Genomic DNA, 20,696 nt, shown 5'->3' on the forward strand with positions numbered 1-20,696 from the left:
GAGGAGCCAGCAGCCACCCGGGCCAGCCCTGCACGACCCATGGCAAGCAGATCGATTTCGTAGCAAACGCTGCTCGCTGGAGTAATGGCATGTGGCATCGGGAAGGGGCAGATCGATACTCGAGCTCATTGCTGCGCTGAGCAGCAGGGCTGGACCACGGCTTAAATCCTGCCTCACTCCCAGGGGCATCGCCCAGAGGAGAAGTTGCTGCTGAGAAAGGTCTCCAGTTGGAGCACTCCGCCCAGGAACAACCCTGCATATCTTATTTTCTTTGATAAGCCAAAAGATAATAGCAGGGGGCTAAAATCTAGTTTTATCATCTCATGCAACCGTCCACCTTTAAGTTTGCATTTGAATGCATTTCCCTACCAAGGGCATAAAGCAGAGCAGACCTGAGAGCCTCGGGATGCAGCACGACGCATGGACCTCTGCAATGAGCATGCGTAGGGCACTATTTCACAAGTTTATTATTTATTCACCCTTTATTTAGAGGAATTTTTAGCACTTACTTTTAAAAAGAGTTTTTAGATCGAAAGTAATAATATAGCACAACAACCTTACTGCAACTCTGTGAGGGAACAACATTGACAGAAGGATTCTTGATGGATTTTGTACATAAATAGTAACTAAACGGGAGGTGAGAGTGAAAAGCAGAGACACAAAAGACTTCTGTTTCATAAATATGTTACTTTCTTTTCTTCCTTTAAAAAAATCTCATCTGCTTACAGTCCGGAGTGTTTTCCTGAGGGAGGCAGAATTCCTGATCATACAGAAAAGATATAGTTTAGCGCAACAGCGACAGGTCAATAAGAATAAAAAAAGTCTAAAACACTCGAAAAGCATATTTGCAATTGTAAATAAAACCGACACAGAGGTGTCTGTGGACTCGGCTGGCTGGTGTGCAGCTCGGGGCAGCCAGACGCTGGGCAGTACGGTGGTCACGGGAGGGAGAAGACTCCAGCCCAGGCAGAAGTAACAAGAAATGCACTCTCATGGTCTCCCCGACCTTGTCCCATGAAACACCCAACCCTCCACACAACCCTTCTGATCCACCTCTGAAGGTCTATGCCACAAGAACAACTTTTTCCACATCCCCTTTTTGCCTCTCTCCAGAGTCCATCACCACGGTTCATCTGGGAAACAAGGCAAACCACTACTTAATCCTTAAAAGACTGTACAAGAGGCACCTTCAGAGGAGAAAGGCAGGCAGGAAAATTGGGAGGAATAAAAGCACATCATGTGCTCATCAATGGGAAAGACAGCTCCTGGTAAGCCGGGCTCACGAGCAGTTTCTGTCCCGTGGCAGGTCTAACCCAGGTGCTGCGCTGACGTCTGGTGCACCACGCAGGCGAGAACTCTCTCGGACTGTGGCATCATTACATCAAATCTGTCATTACAACAATAGTTTCTATTGTTAACTGCACACCAGCTGCATCAGTTTCTGCTTCTATTTCTCATGTTCCATTTTTTTCTTCATTGCTGAGCCACAGAAAATCTCAATTGCCTGTGACTGGCTTGTGGGCAGCTTCTGTACTCACCACGGAAAAACCAGAAGTACCCAGCACAGCTTCTCTGGATTTATGTCTGTACAATTACTGTGAGACACAGATTTGTTTTTAAGCAGTGCACAGGCACTTCAGCAGGACATCATGAACTTCAGACTTGTTTGAATGCTGATCCAACCCACAAGAAGAAATATATAATGTGAAGGAAAGCAGAAAGTCTCCTTCTGCAAACATCACTGAATTATGGTGCTGCCTAGAGTAACAAAACAGGTACCCCCGTAATGCTCCGGGTAAACCCAGAGAATATTCACTTTAATAAACTATTATAAAAGCGCTTAGGGAATATTTGCTGTATCATGCTGATATATTTGTAATTTCATAAGAACAGAGGACATTGCTCCTTATCATTTATGACATTAAGTGGCTTGTGATTGGATTGTCCAACTATGAGCATTAACAGAACATCCCAAACTCATAAGCTGCAGCTTCTAAGGATCTGTAGATGATTCTGATGTCCAATGTAGCTTCAATTTTATTGTTGCCAAATCCTGCATCTGATGCTGAAACACCCCATGCTCTTGGTTCAGCTAACCAGCTTGTGGGCGTGTGCAGTATGATGGCTTGTCAGAACAAAAACAGCAAAAAGCTGATCATATTTAAGCCATTGAGAAACTGATAATTAACAGTAGCAAAGCAGGGCACCTTTTTTTTTTTACTTTAAAAATAAGACTATTAGACCAGCAGACTGGTGTTGGCTGCGCGGCTGGCAGAGGGCAGGTAAAGACCCCACCTCCAGTGCCAAAATGTTCTGCTCTTTGTCCTCACAGATGGACGATAGTTTATGAAATTCAGTAATGCATTTGGGTTAGGTTTCCTCGTAGCCACGTAACCCAGCTCTGCCCTTTCCTACTCCCAGTTTTTCTTGTGAGAGTCTCCTGCGGAGCCCGGAGCTCTCCCATGCTGCAACATCTCCCCCTCCCCTCAGAGCCCTTTACCCCTCTGCCTCCTTACCCCGTAATCAGGCCGGCCCTGTTGATCACACCTGCCACGAGGACCACGGGCTTCCCTGTCCGAGTGCTCCGAGCACCAACGGAGGGTCGGGCAGCCTCCGAGGCGCCTCGTGCAGCTCCCCTTGCAATGCCTCCTCTGGTCTTTACAGGCTGTTGCGCAAATAGTGGAACAGGAGTGATAGCAGGGACTGAAAATCGAACACTGTGCTACCTTCAGACCCACGACACACAGTATGGGTTTTGTTGGGCAGGAGGAGACCGCAAACAAGAGCTAAAGGTCCAACCAGGTCCAGGCAGAGATAACATGGTAAAGGAAAAGCAGGCAAAGAATATGGCAGAGGGATGGCCTAGAGGGTCTGGCCTGCAGCTCTAAATTGTCAGAGGGATAGCTGGGGAAATCATAGAATCACAGACTGGTTTGGGTTGGAAGGGACCTTAAAGCCCATCCAGTTCCAACCCCCTGCCACGGGCAGGGACACCTTCCACCAGACCAGGTTGCTCCAAGCCCCATCCAACCTGGCCTTGAACACTGCCAGGGAGGGGGCAGCCACAGCTGCTCTGGGCAACCTGGGCCAGGCTCTCACCACCCTCACAGCAAAGAATTTAATAACAGCAATGACTAAACACACGCCTGCAATAGCCACAAGTAACTGGAAAAACATCTTGTTTTTAAAAGGGCACATGAGAACACGCTGGACATTCCCGTCCATAGGGACTTCACCGCCACTCATTTTGGGCAGCTGCAGACACCCGTGGGGCTCTGACGGGGCATTTCGTGGAGGACAGAGAAATGCCCCTGAGGAAGCGTGGCTTCATGCCCCCCGCTCACAGGCCTGAGCTGTGGCCTCCTGGGAGCTGTAATGGCTCTGCATCATCGTACTCCTTGTAGCAAACAAGCGCTTCATAGTCTTTACCCAAACATGTCATGTAGAAGATGTATTACGGGTTTGCTGTCTCGGCTTCCTCCCACTGACGACCTTTCTGCACGCTGCAGTGGGAGAGCAGCGTACGTGCCGTCGCTGGGTGACTGCAGGGCCGGGGAAGGGGCAGGGCCTTTCATTTCATGCCAGCTTTTTTAAAAATTAAAAAACCCCATTTATATAAAATCATAAAAAACTTTAAACTTTTTATATTTCATGTTTCCTTTTTTCTTCTTTTTGTACAGTTCAGAGGCAGTAGGGGAAGGAAAAAATACATGGGGGGGGAAAAAAAAACAGCTTGGAAGTAAAAGTTTCTCTCAGCTTTGTGAGCAACAGAAAAGACAGAGCTCCAGAAGGAGGGAAAGGCACCATCATTAATTAACCTGCATTATTAGACACCAGGGAATCCTCACGAATCCATCACACCAAACCAGGCACCGCTGCTGTGTGTAAGTCAGCAGAGAGGAGCTTTGTTCTGGCACCGAGGCACTGGATCCTCTCGGTGTTGGTGCACTTTGATGGCAAAAGACGACTCGACGAGAGAAAATGGCAAAACTCCAGGCGAGGTGTGGAGAGGCTCAGGGTTAGTGCCTGCGAATAGTGTCACATTCCATTGCCACCGCTTGCAACCATCAAGTTTCCCCCCGTGCCTCCCGACGACCAGGAACCAGCAGGTTTGAGGACTCGGGAGGGCTGGAGCCCGTCTGAGTGGCAAGCTGAGAAACTGTCTGAGCGAGGGGCGAGCCTGGCACACAAAGCAAAGCCATCTCACTCAGCAGCCAGCTCCCGGGAGCTGCTGTTTGTGTGTGACCCTCCGCAGGGGACCGTACCCCTCTGCACAGGGGCAAGTCCCCTCTCGTGCGTAGAAGTCTGCAGGGGTGGCCCGGGGGCCATCAGCAGGTTTTTGGGTGGAGGAGGGTGCTTCCACCCTCCGCTCCCTGATGCCGCTTTCCTGGCCACAGCTGCTGGCAGGAGCACGGGTCCCACCTCCCGTCCCACCTCCCGTCCCACGCCGCCGTGACTCATCCACAGGGAACGACGGGGGCTGAAATAAACCCCAGGCAGCTTCTAATGCAAATGTTAATAAGGCACTGGGTATACAATAATAACGGCAGTGGGCAGCTTTTACTATAAATCAGTCTTACGAAGCCTGGTCCTCCAGTAACCCCAAACAGGTCCCCCCAGGCCCCCTTCCAGCTGAAGTCATCGCTCACTCCAGATCATTCAGCAGCGTTTTCTGCTCTGTGATTTCACTGCTCCTGCCCCACAACCTGAGAGCTGGACAGCAAGGTAGGGCTGGACCACACCATCATGTCGGCTTCTCATCCTTTGCCATTCTTTCTCCTGCAGCTTTTACCGATGACACGCTTACAGGTTAGCAACGTCCAAGAAAGAAAAAAATAAATCACTAAATACGACCCAGGAGGTTGTATCAGAGGGAGAGTCACCCTCCATGTGCTCTGTGCTTCCTCACGCACCCAGTCACAGTCACTGCCAGAGGAGAGATTTGGGCAGATGTGCCCCCCAGCACAAAAAGTCAAAGATTATTAATATCAAAGATTAGATTTCCAGCCTATCTTTTTGGGGAAAAATCCAACATTTATAAAGCTGGAAAAAAAAAAAAAGACAAAGAATCAAGCTTGTGTTGATATCAAAGAGGGATTCACTTGAGAATAGACTTGAAGGGAATTTTATTTATGGTATATCTACTGGGGGGGCATTTATGCCCCTTTGAAAATGGATTAAAGCCTTTCTATACCCAGCTTCAGGCCGCGGGAATTATTAAAGCAACAAATTCATGAAGCTGAAGCACTTTTGCAAAGCAAACCACGCTGCGAGCGAGCTGTCTTTGGCAGGGCCTGTGAGAAGCCCCCTGGGGAGCAGGACCCCCCCAGCACCCCAGCCTCAAAATACAGAAGAAGAAGCAGAAGAAGAAGCAGAAGAAGAAGCAGAAGAAGAAGCAGAAGAAGCAGAAGAAGAAGCAGAAGAAGCAGAAGCAGAAGCAGCAGAAGAAGAATCAGCAGAAGAAGCAGCAGAAGCAGCAGAAGCAGAAGAAGCAGCAGAAGCAGAAGCAGCAGCAGAAGCAGAAGCAGCAGAAGCAGAAGCAGCAGAAGCAGAAGCAGCAGAAGCAGAAGCAGCAGAAGAAGCAGCAGAAGAAGCAGCAGAAGAAGCAGCAGAAGAAGCAGCAGAAGCAGAAGAAGCAGAAGCAGAAGAAGCAGAAGCAGAAGAAGCAGAAGAAGCAGAAGCAGAAGCAGCAGAAGCAGAAGCAGCAGAAGAAGAAGAAGCAGAAGCAGCAGAAGAAGAAGAAGAAAGAAGAAGAAGAAGAAGAAGAAGAAGAAGAAGAAGAAGAAGAAGAAGAAGAAGAAGAAGAAGAAGAAAGAAGAAGAAAAAAACAAAAAAAAAACACCAGAAAAAGGAGAGAAATGAAAGCAAGGCCCCGCAGACCCTGCGGGCTGCCCGCCTGCGCCCACCCACCTCCAGACGCATTTCTTCTCTCTGGAAAATTTAATTTCACGTTGGTGCTCATTCCAGCCCCCATCCCCTGGCTTGATCCCCTATTTCCAACAGCACAGGCATAAATCCGTGCTGAAGGACTGCAGAGGTGTTTTTATTTCTCCACAGCAGCAAAGTGAAGATAATGAATCTCCATCACCCCCGTCCGGTTCGTTATCCCTTGGGAAAGGTGGCGGTGGGTGATTCGAGGGGGAATCGAGTGGGAAGCCCAGGGGGGAGGAGGGATAGAGGGGCGAACGCTCCCTTGGCTGCCTCCCGCTTCCAGCAGACAGAGACTCAAGCCAAGAGAGGTCTGTTTTTAAGAGGGGAGACATCAGGATACCTGCAATACCACCAAAGCCTTCTGAGGCTCCCAGGTCTCATCACGTCTCTCGTGAAGCATAATGAAACTTGCAGCACGTTTCCCATTAAAGCAGGGGGTCACAAACTGCATCACATGCTGGACATCCTCTCCTGGGTGATGGCCACGGACCAGCTAAAACCTGAGCAACGCCTCAAGAAAGGAGTCCGTGCTACAGCAGAAACACAACGCTCCTATTAAAGTACTGAAAATCAAGTCATATTGCCTCTAGTATGTATGGAAAACATTACACATTTGCTAATTTGAGTAAACACAGAATTGAGCATGACCTTCATTTGATTAATAGTATCTTAAAGATGATCTAACCCATCTCTAGGAAACAAACTGGCAAATGCCTTGCCCAGAGCTACCCAGCGGGTTGATGCCTCCTCAGTCCCATCACTGCGAGATCACACGGCGTCACACATCTCACAGGTCACCCGTTTTGAGATGGACGGGACACTAGCTCCTAAATACCTTCCTGAACGCTGGCACATAAATGCTTAAATCAACCAAAGCAACTAAATTACTCATAAATTTCAAATAAGGGTTTGCGGGTAGGTAGTTCTATATTTTCCGTAATTAAATGCAAGCTGTAAATGACTTTGTAAATGTAAAAAGCTTTTCCCCGTATCAAAGGAAATTTAGCATATTGACATAATTATCCAGAAAGATGACAGATGAATCATTTCAGCATTTGGTTGAAAGTGTATATACAATTCTGATGCCTGATAGACTGCTACGTGCTAGACTTAGCCTTTCTTTAACACCGACAGAAAAGGAAGCAGCCCTGAGGAGTAGCTCTCTTCAAAGCCATAAAGGTCCTGCCCTGGGACAAGAATATTTTTTTCTCCTTTTCATGTTCTGAGTGGAATTAATTTTCCAGCACCAAGTGCTGCTGCTCAACAGAATAAAACCTCTTTTCTCTGGAAAGTTTACATGTGGAAGCATGAGTCTTCTATGAGCTTGAAAAAAATGTTAGCTGCTATTTTTTAGTAAGATTTTGAGTTGGGTTTTAGTCTTTGACAATGAGCAGGAGTCACAAGACCCTGAGAGCTCCTGTTCTCACCAGGAGCATCTGGGGACACTTTCCTCTGCCTTTTGGTTTACCTTTACAGCAACCCTAAGGAAGGATCTGAGCTTGTATTTAATCATTCTCCATCGTCTAATACAACCTCAGAAACCTGACACAGCTCTGCTGCCAGCTTCCACCTCCTCTTGCTCGAGAGACTTGGCTGCAAATATGGGTGACTACTTAAAACCACCCTCTCCCCGCCTGCCCACTACTCAGTGTTACATTTTCATTAGCCCGGATCCCCTGTGGACTTGCACCGAAGCCAGGCGGGAATTCACGTGGGTAGATTGTGCCCCAAGGAGGCCAGCACAGGCAATAGATACAGAATCACAGAACCACAGAATCAACCAGGCTGGAAGAGCCCTCTGGGATCATCGAGTCCAACCATTGCCCTGACACCACCATGGCAACTAGACCAGGGCACTAAGTGCCATGTCCAGGCTTTTCTTAAACCCCTCCAGAGATGGTGACTCCACCACCTCCCTGGGCAGCCCCTTCCAATGGCTAATGACCCTTGCTGAGAAGGGGATCTTTCTGAAAAGATCTCCTGAGAAGTTTCTGCTTTTGCAAGATTTCCAAGCATCCCAACAAAGCTCCTGAGCACTGAATGCAGCAGGTCAGGCTGCTCACCAGGGTTATCGCTCCTACAGCTCCTGCCCACCGCGTCCAGACGTCTCGGCTAAACTCCTGTTGGTGCAGTGACATGCAGGTGACAAAGCACCCACAGAACAGCACCCAAGCAGTGAAGTCTTGGGTGTGTGCAAGGCCAGACGCACGTGCATACACACAGACACACCGAACTCGTGCCTGCAGTGCAACCAACGGTGTAAAATGCCGTGACAGAAGCAGCAGGTATCTACACTGAGTGAGAGTCAGTGAAAAAGGGAATGAAAAAGGAATAAAACTAGGAAATCAAGCAGTAACTGATTCCCACAGCTATCCAGCTTTTTGATCACCACCTCCCACCTTTTCCCACACGCTTGGCAAAAAGACTTCTTAAAAATAAACAACAAAAACTCTTCAGCATCACTCATTTCTGAAGGGGGAAAGAGCCCAGGGCTTCAGAGAACCCTCCTGGCCACATCATACCAGCTCAGTCAATCACCCAGAACAACTCCCAACACCTTCCTGACTCACTGCCCCCCTTCACAACCTACAAACCCTCTCAGGAAACAGAAAACATCATGACTATTTGCCAAGAAATGGTCACAAATGTGCTGGTAATTTAAAATACACCTGTTTCACCAAGATGCCAAGAAGTAAAGCAATGCCAAGAATTAAAGCAATGCCAAATGGCAACAAGGTATTTTCCTGAACACGTTTTTTCCTGTGTTTACTCAGCAGCCATCATCCGACAATAAATCCAGCACCTTTACTGTTCCATAAACCCTACGTACATAACAGCAGGCACCTGAAAAAAACAGACAAGCAAACTCAAGACCGAGCGTTCAAGCCTACCTTGCCAAAGCTTCCCTTCCCAATGGCCCGGAGAATCTGGAAGTGGTCAAAGTTCACTACAAGGTAAAGAAAAAAAGAATTTAAATTTGTAAATGCTTTACTGCAAAGAGCTGATATTTATAAGGAAGACAAGGAGACAACTAAAGAGCATTGGTCAAGCTTTTATTAGCAGTCACCACCTCCCGGGGAAGACGCAGGACAGCCGCTGTTTTTCTTTCAACAGTCTCTTTTACCTGCTTGAAGGTGGCTCCACCACGAGACCCTGGCTGTGCAAAGGGACCCTCGGCACTGCCTCCCCAGAAAGCCCCGAGGGCTGGACAAAGAGAAATGCTTGGCACGGGCTTGGGGGTTGGCAGCGTGAGTGATGCATGAGCTGGTCAGCAGGGAGGACTGAACCCATGTTTGACTGACAGCAGAGACCCAAATCACACAGGAAGAGTGGGAGCAAAGAATTCACTATAAATATTCCGAGTCCCACTCCCAGATCTTAAATAAATGCACATCTGTCATCTCTGAGGATGAATCAAAAGCCCACGCATGCCCGTGGAGTTCCTATTACCCTTCTGTGCTAGGCTTGTATCCAAAATATTGTTATTGTCGCTTCTGCGGGACATTTTCTGCGGGAGAACTCGGAAAACTTTGCCAAATGAAACCGAAAACAGAGTCTGGGCCAGCTCCTACCACGTATCTCCGCCCACTCCGTAAGCAACGCCGAAGGGCAGATGCACCGTCTCCTCCCCCGGGATGCTCCTGGAGACTCCACGAGAGAGCGCGTGGGGAAACCAGGAGGGAAGGCTCAGCTCAGGGGCGGTGTGTCAGCTCCTCACCACTCCCCTTCTCCCTGGGCTAACGGCTTCCTTTGAGCAGGACTGGACGGTCTTGGGCCAAGAAGCCATAAGATGTTGGCAAGGACGCGGGTAACGCCTGGAGCCAGTGGCTGGCTCGTCCGAGGTGCTGCAGGGGCTGTAAGCTGTACTTGGGGCAACGGATCCCATTTTTCCCACATGCAAGCAAATCCATTAATTGAACATCAGTCACTAAGAAATACCCAGCTACAGGGAGCACCTCTAAAGCACGGCATTTTCTTGGCAATTAACCCACATGCAAGCGCTCGTGATCTGCGATCCCTCCAGGAGGGCAGTTTTTGACAATTCCTTATTATAATGTTTGGAATATTGTGTAAAAAATCATTGCCGCTGAGCAAACAGAACCACAAGTGTCATTTCCATGTATCCATGGCTACGACTGATCTAGAAAGCATGCTCTAGTCAAGAAACACATCTAGATATAAATATTCACCAGGCCCTTGAACTTATCAGCAAAGATGTCACTGTTAATAAATTAAATACGCAGTTTGCTGATTAGAAGCTCAGATGATGTCAGATGAACAGGCACTGACTGGTTTTTTTCCGTTTCATTATTTTCTTCAGGAGTTACTAAGCAAACCCGTCAAAGAAAAAGCAAATCTCAACATTTGAGGAAGCAAATCATAGTAGCAGCACGTTGCTTTTTGTGCGCAACACACTGGGTTTCTAAAAATGACACCGTATCACTACAGAATACGTGATTATCCCCAAAATAGAAATCCTGAACCTGCCTGCAACAATTACGTATGCTCCAGAGACTCCCCTTTCTGCGAGCTGACACGAGAAAGATGTCTTTCACCCGCAGCTAGAGGAGCTGGTGATTTGGGGGTGACTGGTACAAGCGCGAGTGGCAGGTGCCAGCGGAGGATTTCATGGCACACGCTCCCAGCCAGCGGGAGGTGGCAGCTGGTGCCTGCTCACAGGACCACGCTCACCCACCACTTCGCAGCGTGGCACAGTCCTGACAGCCACAATCTGTAAGTACAGGAATGGTTTTGGCTTGAGGTTGAACCGGAGGAACCCGCGAGAGGGGAGAGGGACCTGAAAGCCTGGGATGCTTTAGAAAGCATCTCTTTACCAAGAGGGTGGTCAAACCCTGGGAGAGGCTTCCCAGAGAGGTGGTCAATGCCCCAAGCCTGTCAGTGTTTAAGAGGCACTTGGACAATGCCCTTACCAACATGCTTTATCTTGGTCAGCCCTGAAACAGTCAGGCAGTTGGACTAGGTGATCATTGTAGGACCCTTCCAACCGAAACAGTCTATCCTGTCCTACTCTACTCCAAAACCATCTGCAACGTACAATGCAAGGGAGCGCGGCACCACGGCGCAAGGACGCTGATTGTTGGTCACGCCACAATCCAGTGCCATCTGTCGTGTTGCGGTGCCCCAACGGGTGTTTTGTCAGCTCCTCGTGGAAAAACTACGCTAATTGTTCCTATTGCCTCCTCCAACAGCTCGTTATCGATATAGCACCTTCACAGGGCAGTGGAACTGCTGGACATAAGACATTGGTGTTTGCCACGAGAGAGACATGCCTCTTCCCGACTCTCCCTGGCATGAAGTGACAAACCATGAACCACAAATAAAGATAAACGCCGTGACCTGGATTTGCTTAGTTCAGCGTGGTTTTGTTCTCAGTCCCCCGTGAGGCATGAAAAGCCGACAGCAGGGTTTCACGCGCCTGTTGGACCCCACCAAACCTCACGCAGCCCAGTCCAGCCCCCTTCACAAGGGAGCGCCAGGTGCTGCGCTGACATCTCTATAATTAAGATCTCATTGCAGTCACAAAATGTACTGTGTGCTACAGCAGACTGGATGCACAGCTTCTATTTTCCAGTGACATAAAGAGAATGAAGAACATGTTTCTCTGCAAAAATTCTTTATACAGAAGGACGAGTATGACTCAATGTAAGAGGCGAAACAATGAGGGTTTTTTTCTATACTATCTTAAAATTATGAATGTTTTCATTATTTTTGCTGTTTATTCTGCATTTATTTACAAGATATCTGAGCGTATGGCAAGACAAAACTACCACAAAGCTTCAGATACACAGTGGACACCCAGTGAGGGTTCAACATCAGGACCTAGTATTAATGTCCAACAGTAGGAAAACAATGGATGCTGTTAGCAAACCCAGTATCCAATATCCTCAGATCTGGGGAAAACAGAAAGTTAAAAATCACGTTTTAAGGATCGAGTCAACTTTTCACTATTTATCTGCATGTTTTCCAGCTCCATCAATAAAAACAGGGAAGCTTTAACTCCAAGAATGACTCTCTACAACGCTAAAAAGCTAAGAAACTCTTCTTTGAGTCTTGCAATAGCGGATTTGTAGGCCCGGTACAGCACGATCATCTTTCTCTATCAATGCATTTCTGTCTGTTGGCATAATTAATAGCATTTGTCTACCTATTATATTACTGCAATCTAGCTTTGGAAGAAAGCACCACGGTAATTGATGTAGAAACATTAATACGTGGCCACAGTAACCACAAGTTTGCTGCCACAAAGCGCCAGGAGTTTCAGCTGACAGAAGAGAGAGTTACAGCTTAGACTTAAAAGTGGTGGCACCCATCGATGCCAGCCAGAAAGGAAAGGCCACGTCTGCAAAGCAGGTTGGAAGAGCCCTCTGGGATCATCGAGACCAACCACTGCCCTGACACCACCATGGCAACTAGACCATGGCACTAAGTGCCATGTCCAGGCTTTTCTTAAACCCCTCCAGAGATGGTGACTCCACCACCTCATCGCAGCAGCCATCCCCAAGCCTGGTGCCCCTCAAACGCAGGGCATCCAGCTTTGTAACTGGAAGGCTCCACACGGCACAAGGAGCCACTGCTCTCCTTGGTGTCACTGGAAAAAGCCCAGGCAGTATGTGTGGTCTCCAACATCCTGGGCTGATCTGTTTTGCCTGTTCATATCCACAGAGAAGATTACATGGGTGAGCAAAATGGCAATACAGTATTCTGTGACTGACAGGGAACTCAAGTGAGCATTAACTACGCAGGAATTCAGGGAATGCTGGTAGATAATGAAAGAAATTAAAGGTATAATGCAAGCCCAGTGCTATAAATGAAGCCCTTTAGAAACTAAAGATTCAAACATACTATTAGGAAGCAACTTTGAAGTTGTGTAAAAACAGTGAGTTGTTGTATGATTAAAAATTAATGTCTGTGACTCTGTAAGGAACCAAACATACCATGCAAAGCTGCCACAAAGTCATTTTAGGAAGACTGGGTTATTGATATTGGGTACAATAATGTTTGCATTGGCCAGAAACCATTCCTAATTAGCGCAAAAACACTGCTTGCATTGGCCAGGAACCCTTCCAACCGAGTGCAAGCGTGTTACCTTCATCTGCTGCTTCGCCAACGAGCTCAGGGAGCCCTCGCCACCCGGCCTCAGACCCAGGCCCTAGCAGCAGAGAGCTGACAGCTGTGGGAGCTCTTTGAGCACCACAGATAGTCTGGATTAGCTTTGCTGATTATATAGTGAAGGAAAGATGAGATTTTTCCAGTTTTCCTATCTTCTGTTAGTATTTTTGACCACGGATGGAAAAAAAAAATGGGGAAAAAAAAGCAACCTTGGGTGGAGAAAGAGCAAAGGTGATACACAAACTCTTCAAGCACAGCGTATATATTAACTGAGTGCTAAACATGACATTAAATCCATGAGGCAGCGTCGCTCCCCTTCTCCAGGAACCCAACACAGACAGCCCGTGTCTAACGGGCCAGGCAGGTACGTTGTGATAGGACAAGAGGACACAGCCTCAAGCTTCTCCAGGGGAAGTTCAGGTTGGACATCAGGAAGCATTTCTTCTGAGCAAGGGTCATTAGCCATTGGAAGGGGCTGCCCAGGGAGGTGGTGGAGTCACCATCTCTGGAGGGGTTTAAGAAAAGCCTGGACATGGCACTTAGTGCCCTGGTCTAGTTGCCATGGTGGTGTCAGGGCAATGGTTGGACTCGATGAGCCCAGAGGGCTCTTCCAACCTGATTGATTCTGTGATTCTGTGATTCTGTGATTGTACCCAGCTGGTGACAATGACCATTACAATGCACTACCACGTTCCTTCCCTTCAGGCACAGCATTTTGCATTAGAAAATAAACCTCATTAAGTACCAACTTCAGCTTCCACCTTTTATCGAGCTGACACTGGATATGCACTCTGGCCTTTAGTGCTTTTGTTGCTTTTTTTTCCCCTCACTTCTACGGCTCCAAAAATTTTATTTCAAGTAACTAAAATTGATTTACCAAAAAAAGTCTTTATAGCACATGTTTATAGTAGCTAACATTAGCAATAAACATCTGCTAAATGTTACTTCATGCTTTTGCAACGTATGTTATAAATGATAAATGGGTGACTTCAGGTGCCTTATGAAATATTTAGGTTGTATTGTGTTCGGGGCTAGCGGTGAGGTCTGCTGAGCAACGCCAGTTTAAATACAACCAAGGAATTCTCACAGGAGGATGCAGAAACCTTTAGTAATCAGAAACAAAATCCAGCCAGTAAAGATTTACGCTGTTTCCAGGAAGAAACTTACTGCCATTATAGTAAGCTCCAATCCTCCAAGTTGCATGAGAAGGCAGCTCCTAACTTCAGAAAGGCCCCAAGTCCACAGGGGACTCGTGATGAAGCAGAAAGCGCAAGGAAGAGGAAAAGAAGGAAGTGTTTAAAAAGTTTGTAATAAATTGGGGATGTAGAAGTTCAAGAACCATCTCCAATTAAATTCTAAAAGATATATGAAAGAGATGGATCTTCTAGAAGTCTAATAAAGCAACGTAATTAGGAATTCCTTGGAGGCAGGATTTTTTTTTCCCTTTATGGGGGTGCATGCCTAGTCTCACGGGACCCCAGTTCATCATTCCACGTCTTTAAACATAACTCCAGAGAAAGGCTTTTTACGCAGCCAGCAAGAAAGTTTTTATGTCACTGCAGCCCGTTCAGACAAATCCTCCCTTAACTATTTTCTTCTAAAAGTCACCTTGGCACCGCAGCCACACCAGCCTGAAACTTTGCACCGGGTACAGAGTCCTCATTACGATTGTTAGGGAAAGGAAGCCAAGAATTAAAAATACCCTAATCCAAGTTTTGTCACCTGAGGACCTCCTTGTATTATAATACATCCCAGGGACCTGCAAGCTGCTGCGGTTTACCTCACTCCTGGGTATACACAGCAGGAAGCTTTTCTGGGGTTCTCTTATAACAACAACCATGAAAATAATTAATGCCAGCTTTTACTGCCCTGCGGGGAAGCAATTCCCTCAGCCAAACTTAATTGCCTTGTTTGAAATTTCTAGAAATCACGGCAGTGACAGCGGTGCCGGCCCCTTAGTCTGTACTGAGCTGTTGGGCTCGGTGTTCCACCACTGCTGTTAGAGCTTTGCGCTGCATATGCCAATAAAACATACCTTAAATGGATTAAGAGCAGGATGAGCTGTGGCTTTCTGGCACGGTTTTAAAGCATTACCCATTTTTCAGGCCTGTCTCATATAACAAGGACAGATGTTTTTCACATTTATGCCACAGTAATAGTTTCATTCAGTGTCCCGAACTTGCAGTGAAATAAATACATGTTTTATATCAGAAATAGTGTCTGCTTATTGTCATGAACTTAGCTCACCCTGTGGTTCTGACTGTACAAGGGAAACCATTCAATGAAAAGTTAATTCTTTAAATCATTTCAACCCACAACTTAAAAGTCGAACAGCGACAAAGCCACCTTTGAGGGTCTGACACCACAAACTGCTTCAGATCCTCAGGTCTCCAACGCACCTTTGTCCTGAGGATGAGCACACGCCTGAACCTCACCTGAACCTTCTCTGAGTGAATTCATGGAATCTGGAGGATGCAGAGGGTTCATGCTGCCCTCCCGCTCAGGAGCGTATCTGGCTCTGAAAGCACGCTGCCTCTCACGTTACAGCTGCTTCTCCACGTTAATCACTTTAAAGTCGCTAAATTATTCACCGTTCAGAAAATACATTTTCATTGCCTCAAGCTGGCAGCCGAAAATGACTTACAGAAATAGGTCACCCTCATCCCGTAGAAGAGCTAACACACACTCCATGTGCTCCCCCTCCGACAGTTTCCATTTCTGGATGGGCCAAATTTAAACCGTCTGCATTTCTCGCGCTGCTCCAGCACGCTGAACCCACCGTCTGCACAGTGTGCCCTGACTCCACGTTTTTAATAAACTGCACCAAGCAGCAAAATTAACAGCCCAACTTTTGCCTGGTGTTCCCACAGACCGTGAGCAAAGCTTTAACGATAACCACACAGAATCACAGAATCAATGAGGTTGGAAGAGCCCTCTGGGATCATCGAGTCCAACCATTGCCCTGACACCACCATGGCAATTAGACCAGGGCACTAAGTGCCATGTCCAGGCTTTTCTTAAACCCCTCCAGAGATGGTGACTCCACCACCTCCCTGGGCAGCCCCTTCCAATGGCTAATGACCCTTGCTGAGAAGAAATGCTTCCTAATGGCCAACCTGAACCTCCCCTGGCCAAGCTTGAGGCTGTGTCCTCTTGTCCTATCGCTGGTTGCCTGGGAGAAGAGGTCGACTCCCACTGCGCTACAACCTCCCTTCACGTAGTTGTAGACTGCACTAAGGTCACCTCTGAGCCTCCTCTTCTCCAGGCTAAACACCCCCAGCTCCCTCAGCCGTTCCTCGCAAGTCAGACCCTCCAGACCCTTCACCAGCTTGGTCGCCCTCCAACGACCCTAGTTTTCCAACACCGCTACCTCCACTTGGAAAATCTCCCCCCACCTGGAGTCCAACCATCTCCACCCTCGGCCATGAGGGTTTTTCACCTGCCTTGGCGGGGGGAGCAGGTTGTGGTTTACTTTCTTTTCTTTTTCATTACCTACATACCTCCAAAATAAACAGATTTTAACATGACATTTAAAGAAAAATTTTGCTGGCACATTTCATTTTCTGTTTTTACACATTTCCCAATTAAATGCAACTTGCTAAGGACTGTTCCCCAGCAAGCTGTTAGCCATAATATGCCCAGGCTGCTGTCTATTGGGTCCACATCAATTTTTCCTCAGTGGGAAGCACAGAACAAGGGCCCTGTTCAAGCTTTCTGCTCTGCTCTGCACAGGCGGAGGTGGCACTTGCCAGCATCTGATTGCACAGAAATCACACTGGTGTCTGTGGCCTCCGGGAACTGGGATTCAATAAGAGGAAACAAACGGCACATGAAGCCAAAGTACAAAGCAAGAAATCTTTAACGTACCATCACTGGAATTGATGGTAAAGAGCAAAATCGAGATCTAAGCCCAGCGTGCAGCCAGAGGGGTAAAGGGAACCTGGTGTGGCCGGTGCCAGGAGGGACGGAGGGGACCCCAGCCCCACGGAGAGCCACCAGCCCTGGCTCCATCCTTGATCCCCACTCTGTGATCCTCGTTGGAAAACCCACTCGGCAGCGGGTGGTACACACGGGAGCCAGCACAGCGGGGTCTGATTCCCAACAGAAACTGTGCACAGACGTGGGAGCGGGGTCACACAGGGAGGGGACAGCTGGCTGCTGTCGGGGCACGCTCGCAGCTCCCGCGTGGGTCAGGAGCAGGAACAACAGGGTGGTGTCAGGGCAACGGTTGGGCTCGATGATCCCAGAGAGCTCTTCCAACCTCATTGATTCTGTGTTTCAGGTCAAAGCGATCACAACCTACTCAGGAAAACGAGTGCTAATAATAGTATCACTCCCAAGCTTATCCCAGCACTCAATCCAAAACAATTGCTCCGCTCAAGAGCAAACAGCTCACACTAATTCCTACTAACTTTTTATACTCGTATACTGAGAAGTACAGAGTTCACCCTGAAATGGCACAAATTCTCATACACAGCAAGATTAACTCTTCATGCTTTAAACTTCATTATGTGCACTCAGGTGGCACTTGATATTCCCTCTTCCTGAGGCAAACCCACCACCACACGTTTAATGATTTCGGTGCACATACGCTGATGGAGCTAATTAGGACTCCTGGAGGGCTGAGCTCAACTTTTTCAGTGTTGTCTAAACTGAAAACAAAATGTTCTAGAAGCCATACTGCGCAGCACAGGCTCTCTGCAGACAACTTGCTCCTGTGAATCTACAACAACACAATAACGTTTGCTGGGAAAAAAGAAAAATCTCTCAAAAGATAAATACTGAACACCCCATCTCCTGGGCTTTCCAAGTGTTTCGCCATTGACCTCGGTTTCAAGAGGATCAAACCAGAAACCAAACCGAAACCTCGTTTAGGTACTTGGAAATGGATTATGCTAAAGGCTGAATAAAACAAAAGCTTAATTTAAAAATACAAGCAATAAACAAAATAAACTCCTCCATCCATGACTTGGTATCGAAGGTGAGAAGGGCACACTGCTCAATCAGGTGAGACATCAGCTGATCATTAACCTAATTGTCCTGTGTGTTACCACGCTCGTTAAAGCCCAGGAGGGAAGCGCTGGTGCACATTAGCTGGCCGTGCTATAGTAGAAGCTTTCTGAAACAAGCCAAGGGGACACAAGTCAGCCAAGGAAGAACGTCAGGCCAGCACCTAAGACAAGGTCCTTGCCGAGGCACGCCTGGGCATCTCAGCCACGTGTCTGTCATCTCCCCAGGGCCATCCACCCACGGCACCCACCAGCAGCCCACACACTGGGCGGCCAGCGGCCACGCCGGCTCCTGGCCACAGCCGGGGAGCTGCCTGTCGGGAAGGCAGGAGGGTTTAATCACCTCCTAGATGGTGATCTCAGGCTGCTGACCTGGAGCAAGCTCCGTGCTGCCGGTCTGTGTACCCACATGTGGAAGGGAAAACTCCTGTTCACGCCTTTCCTGGCACAGAGGTGGGATTATAGGGATGAAACTTCTGTCCCACCCAGGTCTGTGCCCTCAAGGTGGGAGAGGGGACATGGGGGAAAGGCTGGACCACTCTTACTCTGGAGGCTATGGTCCTACATACCCTTTTCTCAGGCACCCACCCGCTCGTCTCCCTCCACTTCTGCACAGGCAGGTGATTTTAACCCAGGTCTGTTCCCTGGCCCAGCTCAGACAGCTTTCCCACAGATATCCCATGCTGCCCAGGGAGGCGGTGGAGTCTCCATCCTTGGGGATATCCAAAAGCCATCTGGACACGTCCTGGGCCACTGGCTCTAGGCAGCCTTGCCTAGATATTACTGATATCAAGATATGACTGATGGAAGGTATGAATCCCTTTCTTCTCAGCAAGGGTCATTAGCCATTGGAAGGGGCTGCCCAGGGAGGTGGTGGAGTCACCATCTCTGCAGGGGTTGAAGAAAAGCCTGGACATGGCACTTAGTGCCCTGGTCTAGTTGCCAGGGTGGTGTCAGGGCAATGGTTGGACTCGATGATCCCAGAGGTCTCTTCCAACCTGAGTGATTCTGTGATTCCATGATTCCAAACTCAGGGTTTCCTTCTGTCATTTCCAAGAAGACTGACAAGTTTCAGCAATACATTACAAATGCTTTTCTGTAACTTTTTTTTTTAAATCACATCAACTTATTCAGTCTGCTCATTAGTGGTATTTTAGTACTACCTGACTTGTCAGAGCAAGAAAGAAATTTGAAGAGAATTGCCAGTATTAGAAAAGCCCAAGTTTCAGCAATCTTGGCTGGTTTTTATTTCAGCAAAGGTTCAGGATCTGGGGGTCTGTACGGTCCTGGAAACGCACCGGATCAGCTCCAGCTGGCAGCTCTGCCCAGCGCAGGGAAACCCTCCCGCAGAGGTCCTGTACCTCGGAATCGCTCTGTCCCGTTCCCTCCTGCTCCCAAAAGGGCAGGCAGAGGGGAAGGGCAGAGAGCTCTCCCCGTGCTGCCCACCAGCTCGGCCCCGTCCCTCCCCACGGCGGGGCACGACCATCCCCACGGCCCCAGCGCTGCCGGGAGGATGGGGCTGGGAGCCCCGGGGGGGACAGTGCTACCCCGCTCACGTCCCACGGAGATCCCTCTCTGTTCAGCAAACACAGCCCTATTTCTGGATCTCCAGACTCCCACTTCGCATGTCAGCAAATCTACAACTCAAAAACACATCCAACTCTTTCCCTCGCACACGGCGAGTGCTCTGGGCAGCTGGGAAGGAAATCGTGCTTACTGGCTGCAGTGCTCTGCTCGCAGACTGCTCAGGGCATGGTTTTATCTCCCCAAGCCCCCCTGCCCGGGGTGAGCGCCCGGGACACCCCACATCTCACCAGGGACACCCCACATCTCGCCCAGGACACCCCACATCTCACCAGGGACACCCCACATCTCACCAGGGACACCCCACATCTCGCCCAGGACACCCCACATCTCACCAGGGACACCCCACATCTCCCCGCTGCCCGCGCCGAGGCTCCCAGCTCAGGACTCGGCTGTCCAGACAACGGGCAGCAAACCTGCACCAGGCTCCCCAGAAGATGCTGCCTCCTGCCAGCACACAGGCATTTCCATCGGCACCCACGCAGGCACTAGGAGAGCTTCAACCCAAATCCTTTTAACGAGCAACTCACTTGTAATTATTTCTACAGCATTGTTAAAGGACCGACTGCAAATCCTCTGGGTCAGTCTCATTAGGTACTGCCCAGAACACGACTTCAGACTGCAAAAATTCATGCCTGTTCTGGGGACACCAGCCTTCTCTGTCTGGAAAGCTGAATTCTGTGTTTCTGTCACTTCTCAAGGCAGAGAATTCACATCGTGTGAAGGCATCAGATGAGGTGACCACAGAACCATGCACAAAAGGAACATACAGGTTCAGCCAGATCTCAGTGGCAAACTGCCCTCTCACCTTCCCCACTCCCCCACCCGTTCTTTATTCCCTCTCTCCTGTTTTATTTCGCTTACAAATTCACATTTCTTTCCTCCCACTCCAATACTGTAACAAACTGGTTCTCATCTCCTGCTGGAAAAACACTGATCAAGACGTATGAATTCATGTCAAATCCTTTTCCCTTCTCTACACCAGCAAGAGAGAGTTGGCAAAGGTCAGTTTGAAGTTTAAGGTAAGTAACTACGGTGTTC

General features: G+C 48.4%; 1 protein-coding gene across 5 annotated transcripts in view; it reads right to left on the minus strand.

The window, feature by feature from the left end:
• STK32C (serine/threonine kinase 32C) overlaps positions 1-20,696 on the minus strand; it is a 70,647-nt gene that overhangs the window by 28,703 nt on the left and 21,248 nt on the right. For 4 of the 5 annotated variants that reach the window (XM_068399048.1, XM_068399045.1, XM_068399044.1 and 1 more), the window contains exon 2: positions 8,823-8,878. The exons of the other annotated variant lie outside the window; for it this stretch is intronic. In XM_068399048.1, the coding sequence (XP_068255149.1) occupies positions 8,823-8,878 (56 nt within the window). The remainder of the gene's footprint in view (positions 1-8,822; positions 8,879-20,696) is intronic. 5 annotated transcript variants of the gene reach the window in all.

Source organism: Nyctibius grandis, chromosome 4, assembly GCF_013368605.1.
Source record: "Nyctibius grandis isolate bNycGra1 chromosome 4, bNycGra1.pri, whole genome shotgun sequence".
Lineage (NCBI taxonomy): Eukaryota > Metazoa > Chordata > Aves > Nyctibiiformes > Nyctibiidae > Nyctibius > Nyctibius grandis.